Consider the following 24268-nt stretch of genomic DNA (forward strand, 5'->3'; position numbering starts at 1 on the left):
GCAGACCCTCTGAAGCCGCAGGTAGGGTTGCCAGAGAAAACACAGGACGCGCAATAAAATGTGAATTTCATTTAAACAGCGGATCGTTTTGAAGTCTAAGTATGTCCCATTAAATTTGCATTTCAGGTATGATACATACTTAGACTTAAAAACAACTCTCGAAAAAAAACCCAAAAACAAAAAACAGCTCTCCGTTTATTTAAAATTCACATTTAACTGAGCGTCCGGTACCTTCACTTGTTAAATCTGGCGAGCCCATCCCAGCTTGGGGTGGGGAGTGGGGTGCGTCTGCGGAGGCGGTGATAGTGGGGGCGGGGCATGGAGGGGCGGAGCCGGGCGCGCGGGGGCGGGGTCATAAGGCGTGGCCAGGCGGTTGGGGAGGGGCCATGAGCTCAGGGGCGGGGCAGGAGGCGTGACCAGGGGGCTGGAGGAGGGGCGAGTCGGTGCATGGCGCTCAGGGTCCGGGACTGAGGGGCGCCTGGGAGTCGGGGCCGGGAGCGGGCGGAGCTGGGGGCGGGGCCTGGCCTCCGGCGGTGGGGGCGGGGCCGGGCGCTGGAGGAGGGGCCGGGCGCGCGCGGCGCACGTGACGGCGGTTGCCAGGGTGAAAGGTCAGGCGCGGCGCGGCACTCCCAACATGGCGGCGGCCGGGACGTCGGTGTCGGCGGCGCGCAGCCCGGGAGCCCCGGCGGGGACGGAGGCCCGAGTCCGGCGCCCGCCCCCGGCGCGGCCCTCGCGGCTGCCCCCGCTGCTCGTGCTGCTGGCGGCGGCGGCGGCGGGGCCAGGCGCGGGTGGCGCGGCGCGGCTGTACCGCGCGGGCGAGGACGCCGTGTGGGTGCTGGACAGCGGCAGCGTGCGCGGGGCCACGGCCAACAGCTCCGCCGCGTGGCTCGTGCAGTTCTACTCCTCGTGGTGCGGCCACTGCATCGGCTACGCGCCCACCTGGCGGGCCCTGGCCGGGGACGTGCGAGGTGAGGCGCGCCCCCGCGCGGGACTCGACCCCGGCCGCTCGGCCTGGCACCTGCCCTCCGGCTCGCGGCAGCTTCTCAGGCCCCTTTCCCGTTGCCCTACGGGGGCACCTCGCATAGGCCGCCGCTGGCCCGCACCCCGGGGTATATCCCCTATCTGACCGGTGAGATCTTGGGAAGTCGGTCGTCTTAAGTCAGAATGACAAGAACCCTTCTCCTCCAGCCCTCACTCCACAGCTGGGGACAGGGAGGCCTCCCCATTATCGCCTAGCTCTCCAGACCCCTAGTTTTGAGCCCCTAAGACCTTCATTAACGCCCCAGGCCTTTATCCCAGCTGTGTCCCGACGGGCACGCCATCCTCAGTAATTCCACTCCAGCGCCTAGACTCCTCATTCTTTGAGGATCCCCATTCCTCTTCCAAGCCACTTTCCCTGTAAGTCCTTCTTCATCCTCTTCAGGTTTGGTTAGCTGAGCATATGGTGGATACTCAGAGTGTCCACAACATAGATGTCCAACTGTGCTGGAGACTTCTCTATAGAAGCAGAAAAAGACCTTCAAAGCATTTCATTGGTTGGTTCCTTGTTCATGGACGTGCAGCCTTGGATAAATCTGTCACCCACCAAACTTCTGGTCATGTTCCCACAGTTTATTGATGTTTGGCACCTTTGTCATGTTGCAAATTGCTAATCAGTCACTAAGCTATTGGCCTGCTCTAAGTGGCAGAGTTGTAGCCAGTCAGGCGTTTTGCTGCAGCCTCCCTGCAAGCTGGCCACGCTTCAGAACGGAATGCGAATTGCTCTGAAGTGGGAGCTGGTCTCCGGCAAGAGCTGGGTTTGGCAGGGCTCTTGCTGAGGTTGAGCTGACCTCTAATTATGTATTTCGGTGGGCAAGAGAGCAACAAATTGCTAGGTTCTCTTCCTGCACTTTAGTTTTACATCCAACCCTGTTGTGATTTTTTCGTATCTAGACAGACTCATAAGGGAACTTTAAAAAAGTCTAAATAGGGCTTTAGTGCGTGACTGTAAATGATTATTTTTAGGTGCGTCTCCTTTTGCCTTAGGGTGTTGGGGCCTGTTGATTCTAGAGGGTCTGTTCTTTGATCTAATGTTTTCTTGAGTCCCTAGTGTTTGGCACTGGTCAGAACTGAAATCAGAGACTATGAAACGGATGTTTTACTCCTTAGTAGGTTTTTTTTTTTAAGCCTTTGCTTTGACACCAAACAGAGGACTTTGCAATTCTCTTTTGTCATTGGGTGGCGGAAACACAGGTAAATTAAAACGCGGGTCGCTCTGGCAAGACATTTGTCACCTGTTCTGTGCATATTTTGATTTTTTTCAGTTTAGTGTCTGAAATATAAATGTTATAAACCAGCTTTGAGTGTCGCAAACTATTTCATAGTTGAACCAGCGTGTAAGGAGCCTTGAAAATTGTCCCTGGAACTCAGAAGCAAAGTTGTTTTTGGAACCGAAACTAGTAAAACCCATACCTAATGGTGTGATTAACTTAACTGTTAGCTAAATAAGGTTATCTTAAATGAGTTGGACATCCTACAAGTCAAAGCAGGAAGAGCAGGCCTGAGACAGGAGATGTGGCTGAGTGAGAAACAGCTGTGGCTCGGAAGACAGGGCAGGCGGGGCAGGGTGAGGGGAGCGGCGGCCAGGGGGCCCTGAGAGCCAAACTGCCCGGGGGGCTCCCGAGCACCAGCTCTGACTGGAGGCAGAGCCTTGGCACTTGGGGTCCCCAGAGAGAGCTCACCTGGGGACTTGGTCGGCCCAGCCCAGGCCTGCTGGATCAGAAGCTCTGGGCGTGAGGCCTGGCGTCCTGTCAGCACAAGCCCCAGAGGTGGAGGATTTCTGTGCTCGGGACACTAACCCTGCAGGACAACTGCAGGGATGGGCCTGTGGCCAAAGGGGGCGGAAGCGTGGCTTATGCAGTACCCCCTCGTGGCTGTCCACACACGAGAACTCCCCAGTAAAGGAACCCGTTACTTGGCCCTGGGGTCCCACGTAACTGGCCACAGGGCCCTTCCGGTGCCTCATTTCCGCAAAGTCCCCGTGGAACGCGTTGGGAAGAACTGCCCTCACCCTCACCCAGGAGGCGGGCGCAGCCCCTCTGCCCAGCGCCGCCTTCTGGCCGTGGGCCGTCACGCAGGGGAGGGGGCGCCCAGCGCCCACAGGGGTCAGTCTGAGCGCAGTCATCACTCCCGCTGTCGCTGCTTTGGGCCGGCTCAGTCACTTGTGAATTGGAGTGTCCAGTGAGTCCCCGGGGCACGCAGGCCTTGGACTAGGCCCGTCAGGTGCCTCTTCCCACCCCTCTTGAAATGCAGTGTCCAGCCAGCTTGCCCCATCTGCCCCCCACCCCAGTCTCGACAGCACTGTGGCTTCTAGAAGGTGGGTGGTTACAGTACAGCCTCTACTCCCTGGCTTGAGATTGCCTGGGGTGGTGGTGGTCACTGAGCTAGAGGAGCACCTGCTTCCCCTGCTGTCCCCCCACGAGCGCCTCCTAAGTGGCCTCTTCCACTTGCTCAGCGTGGGTAGGGGTGCAGAAGGCGGGACTCCTCCGCTCGGCAGGGCCTCTCTGTGCACAGCTTAGGGACACCTTTGTTTTCCTAAAAGATTTGGATTGAACTTTAGCTCTTCGCTGATATTTTCAAGATTTTGAAAATAATTGTTTTTCCTTCGAAGAAGATGGCTTAACCAACAAAAGATCTACTGTTGGGTGTCAGCTGTCCTCCCAGCGTTTATGTAGATCTGGCTCAGGCCTGTCACTTCTGAGTCCTTCGCAAAACAAAACCCTTCTGTGTCCCTGAAAATCCTTTTGCCCGGAGCTGTGATGTTAGCTCAGTTGGTGATGCCACTTCCTTTTGAGGTGGGAGTTGAGACACCTGTGGGGGGGGCAGCCCGCCACCACCGAGATTTGTCAAGGCAAGGAGTGTCCCTCTCAGCATCACCGGGTCCTGGTGTCTGCCCCGGCCCATCTCTCCTCCGCTCTGTCTTTGGGGAAGAGCGCCAGGGAAGCAGGGGCAGGTTTTCTGTCATTGGCCCCAGAATTCTTGATGAGAGACTCAGAGGGGCGCCCCGGAGCTGGCAGGCAGGCACCCGCCGCACACCCCTTCTCCTCCCGTCACCCACGTGTGGTCACACGGTTGAGTGGCAGGCCAGGGGCACCAGAGCCCCGACGGCTCGCTCCTGGCATCTGCGGGGACAGCCGGGCCCCTTCTTGCTGCCGGGGCTTGGTCTCACCTCCGAGTGAGCTCTTCATCACCAGCAGTCTCCTGGTCAGCATGGCCGCAGGCTTCGTGGACGTGAACTAGACCACCTGGTGTTCCCCACGGGTCATTACCTGTGCACCGCAGAAGGAGGCGGGACTGAGGGAGGAGGGGGTGCTGATGGAACGGGAGCTCACCTGGACCCCAGAGAGGTGGGTGGGCAGGGGCGCCCCCCCCTTCCCCGTTACGGGCCCAGCAAAGCTTGTTGTGGGCTCCCGCCACCAAGACTTGTCTGCAAGACCCAGACTTCATTGCGACCAGGTCCAGAGGGACACCGCCGCTGTGTGAAGCCCGCGACACTGAGTGAAGGAGCCCTGGTGGTAAATGCCGCCGGCCTGCCTGGGCTTTGCAGGCAAGTCAGGGACCTTACCCATCTTGGGGGCTTTTCCTGCCTCGCGGTGCACAGCCTCCAGCCGGCAGGAGCCTGTCCGCATCCAGTGGGCTCACTGCAAAGCCTGCGGGACCACGTACAGTGTCAGCTTAACCATACCGGGCGAACTCGGGGGCTGAAAGGACGCCCGAGACCCAGTCCCGGCCCTCTGCCCCGTGGCGAGGCTGAGGCAGAGCGCCCAACTCCAGGCTGCTCTGGGGGCTTGTGTGTAACGCGTGCTCCTTAGCGTGAGGCTTAGTTTCTGCCGAGGCCTGTGTGTCCTGGTTTGCAGCCTGAACTTGGAGCTTGTCTGAACAGCCCTTTGCTCGTCCAGGAGGGGGCGTGTGCAGGGACCAGAGCGTCCTCCAGCAGCTGGAATGTGGGATCAGAAACGCCAGTGGCACCCTGACTCGCCGAGGGCGAGGGCGAGGAGGGAGAGGAGGCCGGGGTGGAGCCGGGCCTCAAGCATTGCCCCCGGCCGCGCCCGTTCAAGCCTGGAGGCCACTTCATCTCTACTGTAATCATCTCCTGCAGCCAGTTGTCGCTTGCCTGTAAGTCAGACTTCTGTAGATGTTTCATTAGAACGTGACAGGTATGCGAGAAGTTTAATCCTGTTAGGTTAAGTAATATGGCTACTTGACAAGCAGACTTGAAAGAAATTTTAGTCCCCTGCGCATAGAAGCTTAATTGTTTCACGAGTATTTGTTAAGCCTGCGGTACTGAAAACAGACGGGCTCACGAGTGGGAGTGCGGAGCAGGCGCGCGGGCCTCACCGCTGCTCCCTGTGGAGGCTCTGGCGGCCTCCCTGCCTCGCAGCTGGCGCGCTTCACCCCCGTGTCTGGTTGGGGGTGGCTGACTCTGTCTCGTCCTGAAAGCAGGCAATTTGCATTCGGTTTAGAGCGCTTCTCTCCTTTGTGTGGTGGGGTCCCAACAGGTGGGAGAGGCAGGAGGAGGGGAGGGTACCAGCTGAACGGGCGAAGACCCCGAAGCTCAACCTCTGAAGTGGTTTGCATTTTATTTGATAAAATAGACTGTCTCCCTTTTGTGTGGCGTGAATGCCGTCCATCTGCTGGGATACTTGCAGTGGCTGCTGGCGCCTCTATAACCGAAATTCTCCCTCATCTGCCTCCTTCCGGGCCTTCCCGCGGCTCCGTGTGAGGTGTGGGCAGGCCCCGCCCCAGGCTGCCCCCCGACGGGGCGCGCCGTCTGGAGTGGAGCCCTGGCCGCCTGTGGACGCGGGAGCCCTCGGGCCGGGCAGGGGGCTGTCCTCTGCCTGCCAGCACGCGCCCTGCCGGAGCAGCGTCAGACTCCGGCTCTGCATTAATCCAAGTGCGTTCCCCCTCCCGTGGACCCCGTCCTTGTGGGGAGGTGCGGGCAGCATGGGCAGTGGGTTGGGGGGGTAAGTCCTGGGAAGGGGAGTGGGGCGGTGGGAGCGGTGCAGGGCAGGGCCGCTGAGTGAGGGGCCCGCCACGTGGGGGCACGGCAGGGCCGGGGCGCGCCCAGAGGGTCCAGCTCCGAAAGGGGCCGGGGGAGCCGTGTTCTCCCTCCGCCTGGCCAGCAGAGGAGGAGGAGCTTTCAGCCGGGGCCGCATGACCTGCTTCCTCTGGAGGATCCCTGGCTGCTCCCTGGAGGACTGAGGGCCAGAGGCCCACTGGCCGGCGGGAGTGCCGCCGGGGAGGGAGGTGCCCCACCCCGTGCCAGCTCACTTCGTGAGGGGCTGACGGGCTCGGGGGGTGGGTTGTGGAGGGTAGCAGCGCTTGTCCTCCAGAGCGTTAAGGTGTTTGGGGGGTAGTGTCCGTTTGCGAACGGGAGGAAGGATGGCCTTCCAGGTGGAGTGCACTCTGGGGTAGGTGGGGTTCGGCCCAGACTTGCCAAGTGAAACAGTTGGCAGCCCGGGGCTCTGTGGCGTCACTGTCGCGTTCATTTCCAGGGCCCAGCTGCCGTTCCTGCCCTTGGTCAGGCACTGCCCGGTCGGGCTAGTTTTCTTCCACATCCTGCTGTTGAGACATATGTAAAACTCGGACAGAAGGTGGGACTCGTGTCCTCTCAGCGTCATGTGGCCTCATCCCCAGGTTCCCCAAGGACTGGGGCCAGGGGTGCACCTGTGTTTGACCTCTGCTTAATGACCGTTAGTTCAGGCTGCAGCGAACTCACAGACCCTATCGGGCAGAGATGCAAATCCCTTCTGTCCAGTGGCAAAGGGAACCCTGCTGGCGCTGGCCAGCTCTGTCTCAGCTGGGCTGGTGCTGGTGGCCATGTGCTTGGTCCTCTCTCACCCCGAACGGGCCTTTCAGTAACCGGGTCAAGGGCATGTGTGACACCTGTTCCCTCTGCAATGTATGGGTCATGCTCTTAGCTTTTTGAAACTTATACCCTGATACTGACTTAGGATGGACTCGGTGTAGGGACCCCTCATGCTAGTAACTTTACCGAGCATTCCATATATTAGAGATGTCCAAGGAAGGACTAGGCCAGCGTAAGTTTTTCTTAAACATCCCACAAGGCATTGCAGCACAGCCGGACTGCTCCTGAGGCACCATTGCTTTTTCAGGTAACACCTCAACTTTTTTTTCTTTTTCATTTCGAAGCCACTGGCAGCTGAACCCTATTTTGAAGGGCTGGGTCTACCTACTGGGTGCCTGGGACACTTGAAGGCACTTTGGAGGCTGAAAAACCTGAGTAGGAAGGTGTAATCTAGGGTCTCTGTTTTACAGCTGGGGTGACACAGGCACAAGGAGATTCCTAAGTTTCCCAGCTCCTCGAAACCTGGTGGCAGAGCGGGTGTGGGCCGGGCGTTCTGCCTCCGGCCGGGTGTCCTTATGCTGTCCGGCGCTGCCTGCCGCATTGGGGTGGGACACAGTGAGGCTGGAGGACCTTCGGGGTCCATTCAGGGCGGCGGCCCGGTCCCAGCTTGAAGGGATGGTGGGTGCACACTGACTCCCTCCCAGGAGGGCTCCCAGGGTGCTGGTGCATGCGGGCGCCCACCCCCAGCAAAGCCTGTTTCCCCACCCGAGCGTCCCCTGTGTCAGGCCGAGAATTTTCCACCTTTTCACTGGGAAGGTGCGAGTTGATGCTGAGCTGGACGAGGGTGACCTGCCAGTTGTGGGCGGGCTGCCCTGCCTGGAGACTTCGTAGAAAAGCACGCTTGGGCCTTCCCTGGCGGTCCAGCGGTTAAGACCCTGCGCTTCCACTGCAGAGGGCGCGGGTTTGGTCCCTGGTCGGGGAACTAGGATCCCACATGCCGCGTGGCCAAAAGCAAGGAAAAGCGAGCTCAAGGTCCGTGTGTCATGAATGTAACAGGAGGTGGGGAGGTTCCCTGCCTGGCGGTCTCCTCTGCCCTCCCGGCTACTGCCCAGAGGTCCGGACCGGCACAGCTCCAGGGCAGAACGCCCCGCCCCCCTCAGTCATCCCGTGGGGACTTGGAGCCGGTAAAGCCGGAAGGGAGACAGTCGCATCCCAGGCTTGGCTGTGAGGCTTGCCCGGGGTCGCGAGCGGCAGAGCTGCCTTGAGAGCTGAGTCCTGAGCAGGAGGGAGGAGGTGACAGCGGCCCTCGCGGCACAGGCGCGTCGTGCGGGTCGGGCCTGGCCCCGTCCATGCGTTCCGGCCCGTGACGTGGCTGCATCCTGTGGTCGGGGTGGGGTGCCACGCTCGCGAAGGGGTTCCTGCCCTCTGGGGTGGCCCACGTCCAGTGAAGAGAAGGTGTGAGATGTGTTGGGAGTACAAGGATTGTCTGTACGTTTAAGAAGGGGCCACGTTGTGCAGGGCTTTTTAAAGAAGTTGTCAGAGGAAACGGCTGCTTCATTCCACGTGTGACCGTCTGAGGGTTTGGGGGGGCGGGCGTTAGGGTGGCAGCGTCGGGGGGCGCTGAGTTGGAAGTGGGGCACGTCTTCGTCTGGAGGCAGCAGGGCCAAGCGTGGAGAAGATCCTGGTGGGACCCTCCGCTTGGGTGGAGGGCGGGCCGGGCGCCTCGGGTGCGGCGTCTGCTCTGCCTGCCTGGACGACGGGCCGCCGGCTCTGGAGCCACCGAGCCGACTGGACCTCGCGCAGAGCTCCAGGCCCCGCCTGCGTAACGGCCAGCTGCCCGCCAGGCAGGCCCCACAGCGCGTAACCTGTGAACTTGCTCCGCTTGGGAAGAGAGGCTGGCAGGGCTCCTCTTGCCCTGGTGACCGCTCCTGGGCAGGACCAGGGATGGCCCCTGTGAGGAGGCGACGTGTGTGACACTGAGGAGGAACGTGGCCGGCCACTCAGAGGACAGCGTCCGCCCGAGGACTGTGTCCTGTGGGCTGAGAGCCGGGCACGTCGTGGTGGGGCCGGTGTCCCTGCGCTGGCCGGGCAGAGTCTCGGGCTAGGGTGGGCACCGGGCCCCGACTCGGCTCTGTGGGCCAAGCAGCCCGTGGAGCCCGCGGTTGTCGTTTGCAGTCGCGGAGCTGTTGAAGCGGGGCCGTGTGTGAAGCCAGCGCCGTGTTAGAGTTGGGAGGGCCGGCACCCGGGCCTGCGGCCTCCTCTCCCTGCGGCCGCGCGTGGCAGCCGTGCTGGGTGCTGTTTGCGGCCTCCTGCACCGGGAATCCTGGGCGGTGTGAGCTGAGGAACAGGACGTGCGGCCTGCGGTGCACGGACGCGTAACACGCGGCCCCCGCAGGTACCCTGAGGTTCCCAAGTTTTCTACATTTATTTCTATAACACACACTTATTAAGAAAAATCTGAAGAACAAAAAAGTGGGCCCAAGTCCCACCGTGAAAACCGCACCCTCGTGAACGGCTTTTTCTGCCCGGGGCTGGCTCCCTTGTGTGCATGGTGTCAGCTCTTGAAGCAGTTTTCCGTTTTCTTTCTGTCTGGGTCCTAGAGCACTTTTTTTGAAGATGGAGTGAAAGTGTGCCATGGAGATTCTCAGTAAGCCCTGAAGCCCTGTGTCTGTGCGCCAGGGCGGAGGTGGCCCTGGGAGCCCAGCAACTGCCAGCCGCGCGTCCTGTCCTGCGTCTGGGCCTCTGCCGCACTAAGTGGATGAGAGCATTAACTGTTCTTCCTCAGGTCCTTGTAGTTGGAGACTCCGGAGAGATGTGGCCTGTGATTTGGGAGGGCTCTGTGAGTTTTGTTTTCCATCCGTTTAAATGGCCTCGAGATGAACTGGTTTCACTGAGGCCACATTAAGTGCACGTTGACTGTGAAAGCAGAACTTTGGTTTTGGTTTTTTTTTTTTCCTTGATTCTTTGCATTATGTTAACGTCGGTAAATATTTTGTATAATTACAGAGGAAAAGGCATGTGTTTTTAAGATGTTTTTGACGTGGACCATTCTTGAGGTCTTTACTGAATTTGTTACAACGCTGCTTCTATTCCGTGTTGTGGTTTTCTGGCCCCGAGGCATGTGGGATCTTAGCTCCCCGACCAGGGATCGAGCCTGTACCCCCTACATTGGAAGGCAAAATCTTAACCACTGGACCGCCAGGGAAGTCCCAAAGGCATGTATTTTTAAGCAAAAGTGGTGTATGAGGTGGAAAAAAAAGTAATGATTGAATTGCTAGTATGTAGAATGCGTCATGTTTGTATAATACTTAGTGATGGGCAGTATTTTCTCTCTCCTTCCAGGCATGCTTTTAATACAACCTCTGGAGTCTCAGGTCGTAGCAACACTCAGAGAAAACCCGTTTGGCGTGATTTATAACCAGATGACTAGTTTAGATGGGTGGTGTCTGTCGGAACTCACCAGCGCCTCAGGGATGGACCGTTGTCAGTTCCCACTCAGAAGTCCCATGGTGCAGACGGCAGCTAGCGGGACTCGCCCTCCGGCCGGTCCTGCCCGGGTGCTCCTCTGTGTGTCTGCAGAGGCCGCCAGCTCATCCTGCTTCCCCTGCAGCCCATTCCCCTGTAGGCGAGGAGCCAGGAAACATTTGGGAGTCTTACCGTCCCAGAGGAAGGGAGCAAATCTTTAAAGGGAAAACCTCACTGGAGCATGTTGGGGAGACTGCTCCTTGGAAGCTGGTGACCGAAGGGACGAGCTCCGCCCTTACCGCCGGGCGAGCCGTGCCTCGGGGTCTCCAGGGCACAGCTTCGTCTGTACAAACTGCCCCCGCCCGCCGTCTGGCCTGCAGCCCTTGGGAATTAAAGTGTTGGGCGGGGAGCGGGGGTGTCAGTAAGAAGGAAGGCAGCCAGAGGTCACCCATCTCCTGTTGGAAGGATGCCACACCACCTGGGAACTGTTCTTCCCCAAAGCTGAGATCTAGGTCCGCATGTTTACAGAAAACCCCGGGGGCAGGGGGCACTCACAAAATCCAGATGGTGGGAGACCACGGGTGTAGAAGACAGGCCTTGTTTGGACGCGATTTAAACAAAGTAAGCAAAAATGGGACAGTTAGGAAGATTGGACTCCCGACCAGATGTTTGTTGCTGCTGAAGCTGTTGGTCTGAGCTGGTGTGGTGCCGAGAGGACGCTTGTGCTGGGAAAGAAGCTCTTCCCTTTTGGAGGCGCGTGGTCGGTTATGTTGAAACGACTGGCTGGCGGAGGCCCACTTGGCACCGCTGGGAAGGGGCTCAGGGTTTGAGTGAAACAGGACTCAACTGTGAGCTGGTTAAGTGTTGATGTTAAAGGTAGGAAAAAAGGTATTTGAAGCCGCTCCTTTTCTACTCGCGAGAACGGCAGCAGTGTCTGAGGGTGCGGGAAGGGCCTCGGGGAAAGGGTTCGGAACCACTTCCTTGGTGTTTGCACACAGCTAGCTGTGTCTCTGGCCTGAAAGACCGGGGGCCGGACGCTGCCGGCCTTTCCTCTCGTTCGAGTGAGTACACGGGAACGTTCTGGCTAAACGGCCTGGACCACATGCGTCCAGTTAAACTGTAAACACTGGCTCGGTGTCCCTGACGGAGGGCCGCCACGGGCTGATGGCAGCCCTCTGTTCCCAGCGCTCTCATCCGTCTCGGGGTCGTTTAATTAGGAGACCGAGGAGGCCGCGGGGCGATTTGCAGGTTAGGCAACAGCGCTGATGAGGGTCCCATCCTCTTTCCCAGCTCAGCTCAGGGCTGTCCCGAGCGTGGACGGGCTTGCGGGATGGCCCGCGAGGCTGCGGGCCTGGGTGGACCGTGGGGACGCGCCCGCACTGACGGTCTCACTCCTGCTTTTCAGACTGGGCCGCTGCCATCCGAGTCGCCGCCCTGGACTGTGCGGAAGAGAAGAACCACGAGGTGTGCCGCGCCTACGAGATCCACTTTTACCCCACCTTCCGGGTGAGTACCTCCTCCCTGCGCGTGGCGGCGGCTTTAAGTTGGAACCCACCAGCTGTGTGACTGCTGCGCTGTCAGCGTTTGGGGCGGGCGTCTTGAAGCGTGGGGGGTTCTGTTTGCAGAGGGGCGCCTCTCCTCCCACCCTGCTGGGTCACCCGTGTCGTGGTGGGACGGTACCCGCAGCTCCTGCTTACACCCAGCGAGGGGAGGTGGGTGAGGCCTGCGGGTGGGGGAATGGCCGGGAGCTGCCCTGAGAGCCGGTCTGAGGCCCCCAGGTGTCGGTGTGCGGCGCTGGGTCTGGGTGCCGGCGTGTGGCCCGGCCGTGTGCCTGCACGGCTGTCCCTCCCACGGGCCTGTCCCTGTCTCTCCCACTAGGGGGCGGACTGGAAGCTGAGAAGCAGACCCAGGTCTGTGTGCGCACGTGTGCGGTCACTCGCCTGCACCCGAGCGCATCACGGTGACTTTACATCTCAGGAAAACAGCTGAGCTTTTGGAAGTGACCTCTGAGAAGCTTGGAGACCCCCCTGCCTCTCAGCCCTCACATCCCACGCTCTCTGTGGCGCAGCGTCAGCTGCTTCTCCTCTAAGTGTTGACCTGGTGACAGCCGTGCATCCGTCTCCTGGCTGGGCTGCTGCGCCCACTGGTTGGCCTGGTGCCCCAGCCCCACCAGAGTCACGCTCCCCTTGAGCCCCGTGTCGAAACGTGTTACTGTTTTATTTTCCTGTCTTATTTTGTTTCAGCTTTCCACACAGGGCTCTGTGTGCTGTGTGTGAGCTTCGGGCCTCCTCTCTTTCCTAACAGGACGTTGCTGGAATCACCCGCACACCGGGTGGGGCTGGCCTCCGCCGGCAGCACGGCTTACCGCCACGGGCCCTGAGCTGCCCGGCACTCGTGTGTGTCCTGTGCCCCCTGGCGGCGGCCTGGAGCGCGGTGCTGGGCCTTCCCTGCTGACGGGTGACAGGCAGTGATCACTGCTCCGCGGGTGGCCCTGTCTGTTGGAGTCATTCGCCCGTTTTCCTCTCCCCCGTGTGTGCTTTTCTGACTGATTTACAGGAGTCCTGTGTCTTCCCGACACTCGCCCTCCTTCAGCTATGCGTGTCCGGGGGTGTCGGCACCCAGCCTGTCACTGTTTCCACTGTCTTTACTGTGTGTTTTAACGAAGAAAGTTTTTAATTTTGATGTAAAGTCCTTTTGTTCTGCTCAAAGACACTTGATGTAGTGCCTGCCCTCGTCCCTAGGAGTTTTTGTGTCGTTGAGCAGACATACCGTGAACATCTAGCACCAGGAGCCTTTAGGGGACGCGCCGTCTGCCATAGCTCCAGCCCTGTTGGGGCAGAAAATGTAAAGAGCAGGGTCCCGCTTGGTACTGAGCAGCCACTCGTGAATCTGGAGGGAAACACTGTCATCCACAGAAACACATAGAAATGTGGTTCGTCATCAGTCAACGTCAAGTGTCTGGAAAAAAGGGACTAAAGCTCTCAAAGACGATGGTCGTTTTGTTGCTTAAAGATTAAACGTTTACACAGACGCCAGGCAAGGCTGTTTCTTATTCTTTGTTTTTCTTCTTAGTATTTTAAAGCATTTGCAAAGGACTTTACAACTGGAGAAGATTTTAAAGGTAAGGACCTAAGTGTTCTATTCTACCGTCCTAGATTCCTTCCCTCTTAGATAGATCTATTCACGTGAGACTAGAACACGCCCTGGTTGGGTCTGCCCCTCACCCCGGCTTTGGCACGTTTACATCGGCACCATCGGCCCTTCCTTTCCTGTAAGGGTTCAAACGGTCCTAGTTTCAGCGAGAATTCTTTCTTCTGTGCTTTGCCTTCCTTGGCAAATGTGGTGAAATTTACTTTCTTAAGTAAACTTTTCTGGAAAAAAGAAAAGTTTGAGAAGTGCACACATCACAAGGGCACCCTGATGAATTTTTGTCAGTGATCCCCCCCCAGCTCCCCCCAGGAGCCCACAGTGAGGGCAGTCTGCCTGCCTCTGAACTCGGTGTAGATGGACACATGCCTCTGTCTCCACGCCGCGTGCGTGTGCGTGCGTGGGGGGGGGCGCCCCCCCGTGGCCGTGTGTCCCTGGAGCTCACCGATTCCCACGCTGGTTGCTGAGAGGCCTCCCGGCGTGTGAATCCACGGCCGTGTGTGCTCGCACTGTCGGGGGCCCTGGGGTGGGACGGGCGCTCGGCAGGCAGACGCGGCCGTGACGGTGGGTACCGCCCTGCAGGGCCGGACAGGGAGCCGCAGACGGTGCGGCACGCGCTGATCGACTTCCTGCAGAGCCACGCGGACGAGGGCAGGCCTCCCGGGTGCCCGTCCTTGAACCCCATTCGGTGCGTAGTGCCGTAAAAAGGTGGCGCGCTGCAAGCTGAGTGTACTTTTGTGAAGTAGCGACTTGCGTTAAGTGACGTGGGCACTGGTCTGCGATGGCCTTGAAAGCACTGAAAGCCTCTTTTCCTCTTCAAAGGCCCAGGGACGTTCTTTCTCTCATTGACAGCAGCGGCGGCCGTTACGTGGCTGTCTTATTTGAAAGCAACAGCTCCTACGTTGGACGTGAGGTACTGTCTGCGCCTCTTCCAGTGTCGGGTCTGTGATCAGATTCCTGTGTGGCAGTAACTACGTCCGCCTGATCTGTTGTATTCTTGGGATTGGCGTTTGTGTTATTCAGCAGACGCACTGGTTACAGAGAAGACTGTTGGGGTGAGGCTCTGCCTCCAAGGGGAGAGGAAGCAGCTCCCGAGTGCAGCCTGGTCCTCTGGGTGGGGGGGGGCCTGGTCCCCCGGGGGGTGGCCAGGAGGGACTCACGGCAGACCTGGCCCTCGGGACGCGCGTCTTCCCTGAGGGCATTCTCTCTTTCCTAGGCGTTATTTATTTATTTCCTGGTACGCGGGCCTCTCACTGCTGTGGCCTCTCCCGTTGCGGAGCACAGGCTCCGGACGCGCAGGCTCAGCGGCCATGGCTCACGGGCCCAGCCGCTCCGCGGCATGTGGGATCTTCCCGGAGCGGGGCACGAACCCGCGTCCCCTGCATCGGCAGGCGGACTCTCAACCACTGCGCCACCAGGGGAGCCCTCCTAGGCGTTATGATCAAGATTTTTTCTTTGCTGTATTCTGAACTCCCAACTCTTTTGCCAAATCCCAGGTTCTGTAAAACAGTGTTTCTGTCGTGAATCTTTGCTTTGTTATCACTTCACACGTGTGGGTCTGAAGCCCTTGCCTTTGGCAAAGTCTCAGTAAAATCCAGGTGCCAGGAGCCGGGCTGGAGGACAGGGATTCTTTACCCCGAGGTCTCCTAGGGATGAGAGAAGACACCTCACTCCGGAACTTAGCCCCGGGTGCCATGTTTCTCCCTCCCTGCTGGGCTCTCGACTGTTCTTCCGAGATCGGGGCTCTGGGAAGGAAGTGTGGTGGTCCCAGTGGGGCTTTGGCTGCCAGGCGGGTGCCCGGTTCCCGCTCTCAGCAAGGCCCCTGGTTGGGACACGGCTCTGTCGCTCCTGAGAGAGAGGTGGTTCCGCACCCGACTGTCCGGGTGGCACGCCTGGGGCTTGCTGTTAGTTTTTCACACTCTTCCAGCTCCTGAGATGCCACCCGGGGGTCCCACTGCCACTGCCCCCCACCACTGCACCTTCAGCCTCAGCAGCCCTGGACTGGGCAGCTCTGGAGGGAGGAACGGCCGACCGGGGACGCCGTCAGCCTCCCAACGCAGGCCCCGAGGGTGGAGGGGAAGCTGGAGGCTGGGGCGCGGCCCCAGCTCACGTGGGGCTGACCGTCCCTGTCTGACGACTGAGGGCCTTGGAGGGTGTGTAAGGAACACAGCACAGACCCGTCTGATGGTCTGCTCGGTGAGGAGGCTGTAGTTCCTGCCGTGCGACAGTCGGGGGCCTGAAAGTGCCACAGAACAGGGATGTCGGTGGTCTGGCTTAGAGGGGATGAGCTGCGATGCTGTGAGAAGCTGCGTTCGTCAGTCCGTTTCCGGAGGACCCTGCTGTCCACAGCGAAGGCGACCTACTTTCTCGTTGCCCAGGTGATCTTAGACCTGATTCCCTACGAGAACATCGAGGTGAAGAGAGCGCTGGGCTGGGATAAAGCCTTTCTGCAGAAGCTCGGTGTTTCTTCTGTCCCCTCGTGTTACTTGATTTACCCAAATGGGTCCCACGGATTAGTTACCGTGTAAGTAGAGTCTGGCTTCAGGGATGTTCGTGACGCCACCGACACCCCCAGCCCCTGGGCGCTCACTGGTGTGTGGGGTGGTGGGGGAGACCGGCTGCAGGCCCCACACGGGCGCTCGCCTTGCTGACACCTGCAGCACCATCACGAAAAGGCCGCTGGCCTCTGTGCTGGGTGCCTGCACGCCCGTCGGGTAAGCTTGGCTGAAGAGGAAGCAGGTTGAGGCGAGGCTGGGAGAGCGTCACAGGCGGGCAGGTGAGCTGCCTGCCTGGCCCCCCAGCCTCACGCCGGAGGCCCCAGGCCAGCCTCGCCCGCGGCCCCGGAGCTCTTGGCGAGGCACCACGTGTGGACACGGTGGCGGGAAGGCGGGCGCTTTCCTCCCTTGGGGCTCCTGTCTCAGCCTCTGGGAAGTTTAGCTGGGGCACCGAGGGCGCCGCCCCCAGGAGCCTCAAGCACGCCGTAGTTCCTTGGGTGTATTTTCTGTTCTTTAAAAAAAATGGAATTCAGGGTAAGCCAGGAGGTCTTACCGGGGGCGCCCGGCTCTACAGCAGACCTTCCTTGAGCAAACCGCCATCTTGTTTCGGAGTAAAAAGCTCGTTTTACATTCAGAGCGTCATCTGTGCGCCCTCAGCCCAGAGCGTCATCTGTACACCCTCAACATAAAGTGACGTTGATATTTTTACCCGTAACTGCTGCGTTCTCCTTTGGGGAATGAAAATAAGCTCTGGACCCTTTGGGGGGCCCCTGAGCTACCTGGGGAGGGCACAGTAACGGCCTCCACAGCCCTCCACTCCCCGCCAGTGGAGGGGCCACTCCGCAGTGCCCAGGAGCCACCGGGCTGTGAGGAGGGGCGGGGCGCTCCTTCCCCTCCCCGCCCGACTCCGGACGCCCCACGCGGAGCTGGCAGCCTGTGGGCAGAGGATGTCGAAACCACAGGATAAAGCTGATCTTGGCAGATGCTCAAACCAGCGTAGTACTACGATTCATTTTTGTTCCGTGGGGATGTTATGTTCTCAGGTGGGGGGCCAGCTCCCCGAGGCCCGGGCTTTGCCACCATCCCACCCCGCCCAAGATACCTGCAGTAGATGCCCAGAGAATGGCTGGGCTGGGTGGTGCACGTCACCCTGGAGTTACAGAGGGAGGGCTGCTCTGAACCTGGGGCCACAAGGTGCCTGTGGACGGGGGCCAGGCTGCCGAAGCCCGCCTCTGAGCCCGCGCCCTGCCCTCCCCTTTCTCGCAGCGGGAAGCCTCTCCGATCGTTTTTCTCCTCTTATTTGAAGTCATTGCCGGGTGTGAGGAAGAAATCGCTTTCATTGCCTGAAAAAGCAAGCAAAGAAGACAACTCTGAAGCCGTGGTTTGGAGGGAATTTGACAGGTGGGTGAAGCTGCCGGGAGTGTGTGGCTGGGGGTCCGGGGGTCACTGCAGGGCCGCTCGTTCAGAAGCCTGCCAGCCACCTGCCGGCGCTCGGGGATTCTCCGCGTTGTCTCCCCGGGGTGGCGTCCCTCTGGGGTAGGAGCCAGCATGCAGGAATCTATGTGAAGAGAGAGGCGCCCACACTGACCTTGTAGCGTTTCCTCCCAGGTCGAAGCTGTACGCGGCTGACCTGGAATCGGGGCTGCACCACCTCCTGAGGGTGGAGCTGGCAGCCCGCAGGTCCCTGGCCGGGGCCGAGCTGAAGACACTCAAGGACTTCGTCACCGTCCTGGCCAAGGTGCATGGGCGTCTGGGCTTGACCACGCGACCTCGCCCGTCCTCCACTCACCCAGACGCCTGCCGTGTGCTGGGGGCCTGCGGGGCACAAAGCCCCTGGCCACGTGGAGGCGCCCGCGCACTCGGCGGGGGCGGGGCGGGGACTGTGCAGGGCAGCGCCACGGTGCCCGGGGAAGGCCTGAGGGCCAGCAGGACGAGCGGGGAGTGGGCAGGAGGCCTGTGCGTCGGGGAGCTGGGAGGAGAGGTGGGAAGCGGCGGGCCGCCGGGCAGCGAGACGGCTGCGGCCTGCAGTGTCGTGTCGGTGGGCCCTGGGTGGGGGGCACGTGGTGGCTGCTGTGTCAGCTCACGTTTAGAGGGGAGTGGGTGTTGGGGTTACATTCCTGCCAAGAACTCTTAGCTCCAGAGCTGAAAGTCCAGGCTTGTGGTGTTTTTCTGGGCCCAGAGCCCCTGCGCTGGGCAGAGGTTGGAGCAGTCGGTCATCCCTCTTCCCTGGGAGTGGACCTGGGCCCCTGTTCTGTTGGCCCAGCAGCCCTGGCCGTGGCCCTTCCTCTCTCTGAGATCTCTCTGAGATGGCCCAGGCCCTAGGCACGCCCTGCCCGCTGTTGGTCTCCTTTGGTCACCTTTGGTCTTGCGCTGGCTATGGCAGCTGCCTCCAGAGGCCACCCCTCATAACACCTATTGTTATCTAAGAGATAAGGAAGCTTAATTCTGAAAGGTTTCCCTTGCCACGTGTGTGCGGTCCCTGACAAGGTGCTTCATAGCCAACACTTCCGCTGGTCAGGGTTTACTCACGTTGTAAGATCTTTGAAGAAACTCAGGAGGTAGAACTTAACGTTTAAGGGCATAAGGAGTCGGCTGATTTGTTTCAAATGAATAAACGGAAGCTGTTTAGACAGTTCTCCTCACGCTGCGCCCCGCAGAGGTCGGAGCCCCCACACTGTCCTCGTTCCTTAAGAACGCCCCCGCCTGCCCTCCGCATCGGGACAGGGGTCTTGCTGCACACGTGCCTCGCGTTCTCTGTCCTCGTTCCAGCCCAGCGTCACGCTGGAGGGCTCCACACCTGGGCAGAGCCTGTGGGTCAGATCAGCGTAAATTATTCTGAATAACTTTTCTACCCTTTACTTAAACTTTAAATGCTGGTCCGTTGGTCGTGGTGCCCTGGAACCAGTGTTGGCAAGACCCAGATTTTGCAGAGCTGAAGACGCGATGTTTCCGCTCTGGCTGTTCCCGCAGCTGACGCAGCTACATCTGTCTCAGCACCGTTGATAGTCAGGTCTCAGCCCAGGTTTCCAAGAGCTCTTTCAGCCTTGAATTTGCACATTTCATTGGCAGCATCTAATCGAAATTCCTCACAGAAGGACTGCAGGACCGCTGGGATCCTTGCACTCGAGGCTTCCCGGGCTGCCAGCGCGGCCTGAGTGTCACCGTGGAGTTAGCCAGCGATGGCACTTTGCATGGAAGCCGCAGGGGTGTGCATGCCTTTTCCAGTTAGTCTGACAGTCAGAGCTGGCAGCGGGGGAGGTGAGGGAGTGTCAGGACAGCGGGCGGGATTAGCGTGAATTACCATGAGGAACGTGGAATGAGTAGGCAGTGATTTCAGAAAGGCCCACAAGCCCTTGACAACGTGATAAATAAGGGCCCCGGCGGCCGGCGGCCGTGTGGTCCGTTGTCGTGAAGTGGCTGCTGGGCATGAGGATGAGTGGCTGTGTCCCGGGTGCCGGGCGGTGGTGGAGCTGCAGGAATGGGGTCCAGTGCGGGCTTCCCCCTTGTCTGTGTTCTGGGGAAACTCTAGTTCCCCCAGAGACCCCCACCCCTGTTCTCCGTGGGAGCCTGGGTGGACTGGAGACGCTTGCTCCCTCCAGCTGGTGGGTCCAGGGCAGGGCAGGCCCGGTCTCCGCCGCTGGGAGGCCGCGCCGTGGGGGCCGCTTCCCGACCCGTCCTTGAGTGTGGTCTTCCCTGCTCAGCTGTTCCCCGGGCGGCCGCCGGTCAGGAAGCTGCTGGAGACGCTGCAGGAGTGGCTGGCCAGCCTGCCCCTGGACAGGATCCCCTACGACGCCGTCCTCGACCTGGTCAACAACAAGATGCGGGTGAGGCAGCCCCTTCGACGAGCATGGGGGACCCCGCACCTGCCCTCGTCCGATGAGCCGCCAGTCTCCCTCCCCGGTTCTGCCGCCTGGTTTCTACGGCAACCTCCAGCCTCTGCCTGGGTCTGGGACAGACGGCCAACCGAGGCGATGGGGGTTTTGTCAGGCAGTGAAGCGTTAGGGTTTGTTTTCTGTTTTTTTAGTGAACTCATCTAGATTTCACACTTAAAAAAGTAGTGAATGAAGGCGATGGGTCGAGCTGCCGTGCAGGCCGGGTGTGCAGCCAGGGTCTTGGGCCGGCGTCTGTGGCCACAAGCTCCAGGACGTAGGCTCCCCGGGGTCTGATTCCAGCGGCCCTGTGGGTGCCGGTTTCTAGCCTTGGCCTCTGATCCATGGGACCTGAGCCGTGTGACGGGGAAGGTGGCTGAGAGCAGGGGCTCAGACCCGCAGGGACCGGGCCTGTGCAGTCACCCGTGGGGACCGAGGGGCCGGGACGCCCACGGAGCGCAGTTCACAGCCCCACTTCTGGGCTGTTACAGCCCTTCGGCCTTCGGCTCGCTGCTTGTAAGGTGAAGGTCCTATTCATTCAGATGGAGAATTGCCTGACAATTGAATTTTTTTGTTATTAGTCTTCTATGAATCTCGTTGTAACTAATTCTAACTTTAAAACAAGATGGGTGCCAAAAAAAAAATGCTGGGTGTCTTGGATGCTGCCTAGGGCTGCTTCATGAGGACACAGGTGAGCTCTTCCCTTCTCCCCAAAGACTGGAAAAGAACGGGCCACGTTTCCGTATTTTGAGAACTCTTTTAGTAAAATAGAGACTTCTTTTTCCTCTCATTTATTCGTTATTGGATTTAAGTTTACACGTGGTGAGATGTACAGTTGAAGTTTTGAGAGACGTGCTCCCTGTGTAACCACCGCCCAATCAAGACTGACCACATTCACCAACTTTTTTTGGTTTTTTGGCTGTGTTGGGTCTTCATTGCAGCGCGTGGCTTTCTCCAGTTGCAGCTACTGGGCTCTAGGCGCGCGGGCTTCAGTAGTTGTGGCTCACGGGCTCTAGAGCGCAGGCTCAGTAGTTGTGGCGCATGGGCTCAGTAGTTGTGGCTCACGGGCTCTAGAGCGCAGGCTCAGTAGTTGTGGCGCACGGGCTTAGTTGCTCCGCGGCACATGGGATCTTCTCTGACCAGGGCTTGAACCTGTGTCCCCTGCTTTGGCAGGCGGATTCCTAACCACTGCGCCACCAGAGAAGTCCACCACCAACTAATTTTAACAATTCAATTATCTCTTATTGTTTTCCCACCCCCCCCCCCAGATTTCTGGAATATTCCTTACTAATCACATAAAGTGGGTTGGATGTCAAGGAAGCCGACCAGAGCTGAGGGGCTACACGTGTTCTCTGTGGAAATTGTTCCACACTTTGACTGTTCGAGCTGGGACCCATCCAAAAGCGCTGGACGGCACAGGTGAGCTGTCCCCACCTGGGCCACCTGACACGGGTGCTGCGCTACTGCCTGCCGGGGCCGTCCCAAGCTCACGCAGAGGGTGACGTGCCTTCAGGGGGCCCGGGGTCCATTCTAAGGAGGGTGGAGGTGAGCGTCTTTTCTGGAGGTCTGCTCAGCCCCCGTGCCGGCTTGGGGTGCCGGAGCCGAGTCCCCACCCTCTTCCCTCACGGCCAGGGCCTGGCTGAACCCTGGGGATGTGAGTCATGGGCGGGGTGAGGGAGCACTGGCCAGGAACGCCTCTCGGTGTCAGCGCCTCCTTCTTTGCTTTAAAGAACACGAGAGTAAATGAAACACATTTGGAGAAGCGTATGGTTACCTGTTGTTTCTAACAAGTCACCTGGAGCAGCGCACGCTCCTTACCTCACGGCGTCTGTGGGGCGGGCACTCAGGTGTGGCCTGACCAGGGTCTGCGGTTCGGGTCTCCCAGAGCCTGGGCGCAGAGTGCTGGCCCGGGACGGTGGGGAAGAGACACCCTCCCCACACTTGCGCCCCACATGGGGGGCTATCCTTCCTTGCCGTGTGGCCTCCCCATAGGCAGCCGACTTCATCGGGGCCCTCGGTGGTGTTAAGTCCGTCACCTCTGCCATGTTTGTTCGTTAGAAGTGAGCCAGTAGGCCCACGAGGGTAGGCGACGACACAGACGTGGCTACAGGAGGTGGGACCACGTTTATATCCCACGCAAAGTGCTAAAAAACGTGTTGGATTTTTGGATCCTCTCTGGACTGTGTTTTGTGTGTGCCTCTCAGTTTCAGCAGGCCCCTGACAGCCATGGGAACGTCTGCTTTTAGTTCCGTATTTTATTTTATTTTTTATTTTATTATTTATTTATTTGTGTATTCATTGGCTGCGTTGGGTCTTCGTTGCTGTGCGTGGACTTTCTCTAGCTGTGGCGAGCGGGGGCTACTCTGTGTTACGGTGTGTGAGCTCATTCCAGTGGCTTCTCTTGTTGCAGAGCACGGGCTCTAGGCGTGTGGGCTTCAGTAGTTGTGGCACACGGGCTCAGTAGTTGTGGCTCGTGGGCTCTAGAGCGCAGGCTCAGTAGTTGTGGCGCACGGGCTTAGTTGCTCCACGGCACGTGGGATCTTCCCAGACCAGGGCTGGAACCCGTGTCCCCTGCATTGGCAGGCGGATTCTCAACCACTGTGCCACCAGGGAAGTCCTAGTTTTGTTTTTTTTAATCATTCAGGTTCACTGACGTCTGTATTAAGTCAAAGTGAAGTTTTGGGACCCACACCGTCCAAATATTCTTTCCAGTAAAATTGTAGAATTCTTTTAGAGTTACCTTTTGCTGTGTAACAAACGAACCCCAGACGCCGTGGCTTAAAACAACCACCAGGTTTTTGCTCATGGTTCTGGGGCTCGGCTCTTTGGACGGGCTCACCTGTGGCCTCGCTCAGGTGGCGGCGGCTGACTGGTCTAGACTCAGAAGGTTGGGCTCCCAGGCAGCGCCAGCTCCCCACGGGGCATCGCCACATCCGGGAGGGGCCTCGGGGTCTGGGCATCACTTCCGCCACAGCCTGTAGCTCGTCCAGCCCGGGTTCGTGGTGGGGAGATAGAGGCTACCTGTGGGGAGAAGCAGCAGAGGGGCAGGTGGCGTCTTCAGACACCTCTACCACCCCCGGCCCTGCCCCAGGGGACGCTGGATTTCTACTCCTCTGGGGTCTAGTGGGAGAGGTGGGCTTTCAATCGAAAATTCTCTCAAGAATCTCACAGCAGAACACGTAGGGTGTGTTCAGGAGAAAGCTCGGGAGCCCAACAGCAGGTGAGATCAGAGCCTCAGCACCGCCCGGCGGGACGCCGGCCGCAGCGCTGGAGCCCACGTCTGAGACGTGAGCCTCAGTTGTGCGGAAGGTCTGCTGAGAACAGGGAGACACGTAGAAGGAGGTGGGGACAGCAGGGAGGAGGTCATCGCCGGGACGCGCTGTGAAATCCCACAGCACCGATGCCGGCAGAATGAGGGCAGCGGGATGACAAAGCACACAAAGAAAGAGGTCTCGAGCGCGCTTTCTCCTCGTCGCGTAAATGGAAGCAGTATCCGAGGAGTCTGTCTCACGCCGAAAGAATTGGGTCAGACTGAGACCCGGATTATGTCTTGGAAGGTTTTTCCTCTCCTTATTGCATGCTTAAACCCCATCGATGAAAAGCCTGCTGCGGCCTCTAATCCCCCACAGGTAGGGCTTTAGGTTCTTGTCCACTTTAAAGATTAGGGTGGCCCGAGCGTGCAGTGGGTCGGTGGGGGCGCGGGAAGGAGGATTACCCCGCCGGGCGCGGCAGATGCCAGCCACAGGCCCGCAGCTGGGACAGCAGCACCCGGCCGACAGTGAGGCCGCAGCGTGTGCACGTGGCCTTGGGGCTGGGTGCCCCCTGGCTGCCCTGGGAAACACTGGGAGCCCGGGGCAGGTGGCGGGGTGCGGCTTCGGGCCTTCTCTGAGCGACACGAGCAGGACTGCCGAGGCTGACGGCCCACGAGGCCTCTCCGGGCGGGTCCGGCTTCCCGGGCGTCAGGACCGCACCGGCCACAGAGAGAGGCGGCTCGTGAGGGCTGCCGTTAAGATGGACTCAGCCTCCAAAACCGTGTCTTCTTTTTTTCCAGTTATTTTGCTGGATGTCTTTTAGCGCTGACATTTAATGTTTTAATCTCACAGCCTCTTGTTCGCACGCCCAGTCCCCCGTATTAGTGTCTGGACAGGACTCTGGTCCAGGCCTGTGCTGCTGCCCCTCTGCCGTCCTCTGGGGTCCTCCTTTCAGCGCACTGTAGGCTGCGTCGTCCTGCTCTTGGCATTGCTTTCTTCAGACGTCGTGCCCCACGCTCCCAGGACCTTTACTCGGCACCCGTTGTCCTCCCGTTAGGGTCTGTGTTTACAGCCGGTGGTGAAAACCGTCCGTGTGGCTGGTAGATGCTGGAGGGTTTCCTCACACGGAGAGTCTCGGCCTCTTTGAAAGAGTGCAGACCTTCACCAGCCTGCCACCCCGTCGCTCCCAGAGGG

The 24268-nt window shown here is 59.5% G+C and overlaps 1 protein-coding gene across 1 annotated transcript in view; it reads left to right on the forward strand.

Moving 5' to 3' along the window:
- The first annotated feature begins 595 nt into the window (after positions 1-595).
- Positions 596-24268, forward strand: part of QSOX2 (quiescin sulfhydryl oxidase 2) — a 28990-nt gene continuing 5317 nt past the window's right edge. Inside the window, exons 1-10 of the mRNA XM_032634010.1 lie at positions 596-968; positions 11718-11818; positions 13385-13433; positions 14042-14147; positions 14282-14372; positions 15838-15983; positions 17221-17355; positions 17563-17692; positions 19656-19778; positions 21092-21242. Of these exons, the coding sequence (XP_032489901.1) occupies positions 635-968; positions 11718-11818; positions 13385-13433; positions 14042-14147; positions 14282-14372; positions 15838-15983; positions 17221-17355; positions 17563-17692; positions 19656-19778; positions 21092-21242 (1366 nt within the window). The 5' untranslated portion in view covers positions 596-634. The remainder of the gene's footprint in view (positions 969-11717; positions 11819-13384; positions 13434-14041; positions 14148-14281; positions 14373-15837; positions 15984-17220; positions 17356-17562; positions 17693-19655; positions 19779-21091; positions 21243-24268) is intronic.

The sequence above is a fragment of the Phocoena sinus genome, chromosome 6 (genome assembly GCF_008692025.1).
Source record: "Phocoena sinus isolate mPhoSin1 chromosome 6, mPhoSin1.pri, whole genome shotgun sequence".
NCBI lineage: Eukaryota > Metazoa > Chordata > Mammalia > Artiodactyla > Phocoenidae > Phocoena > Phocoena sinus.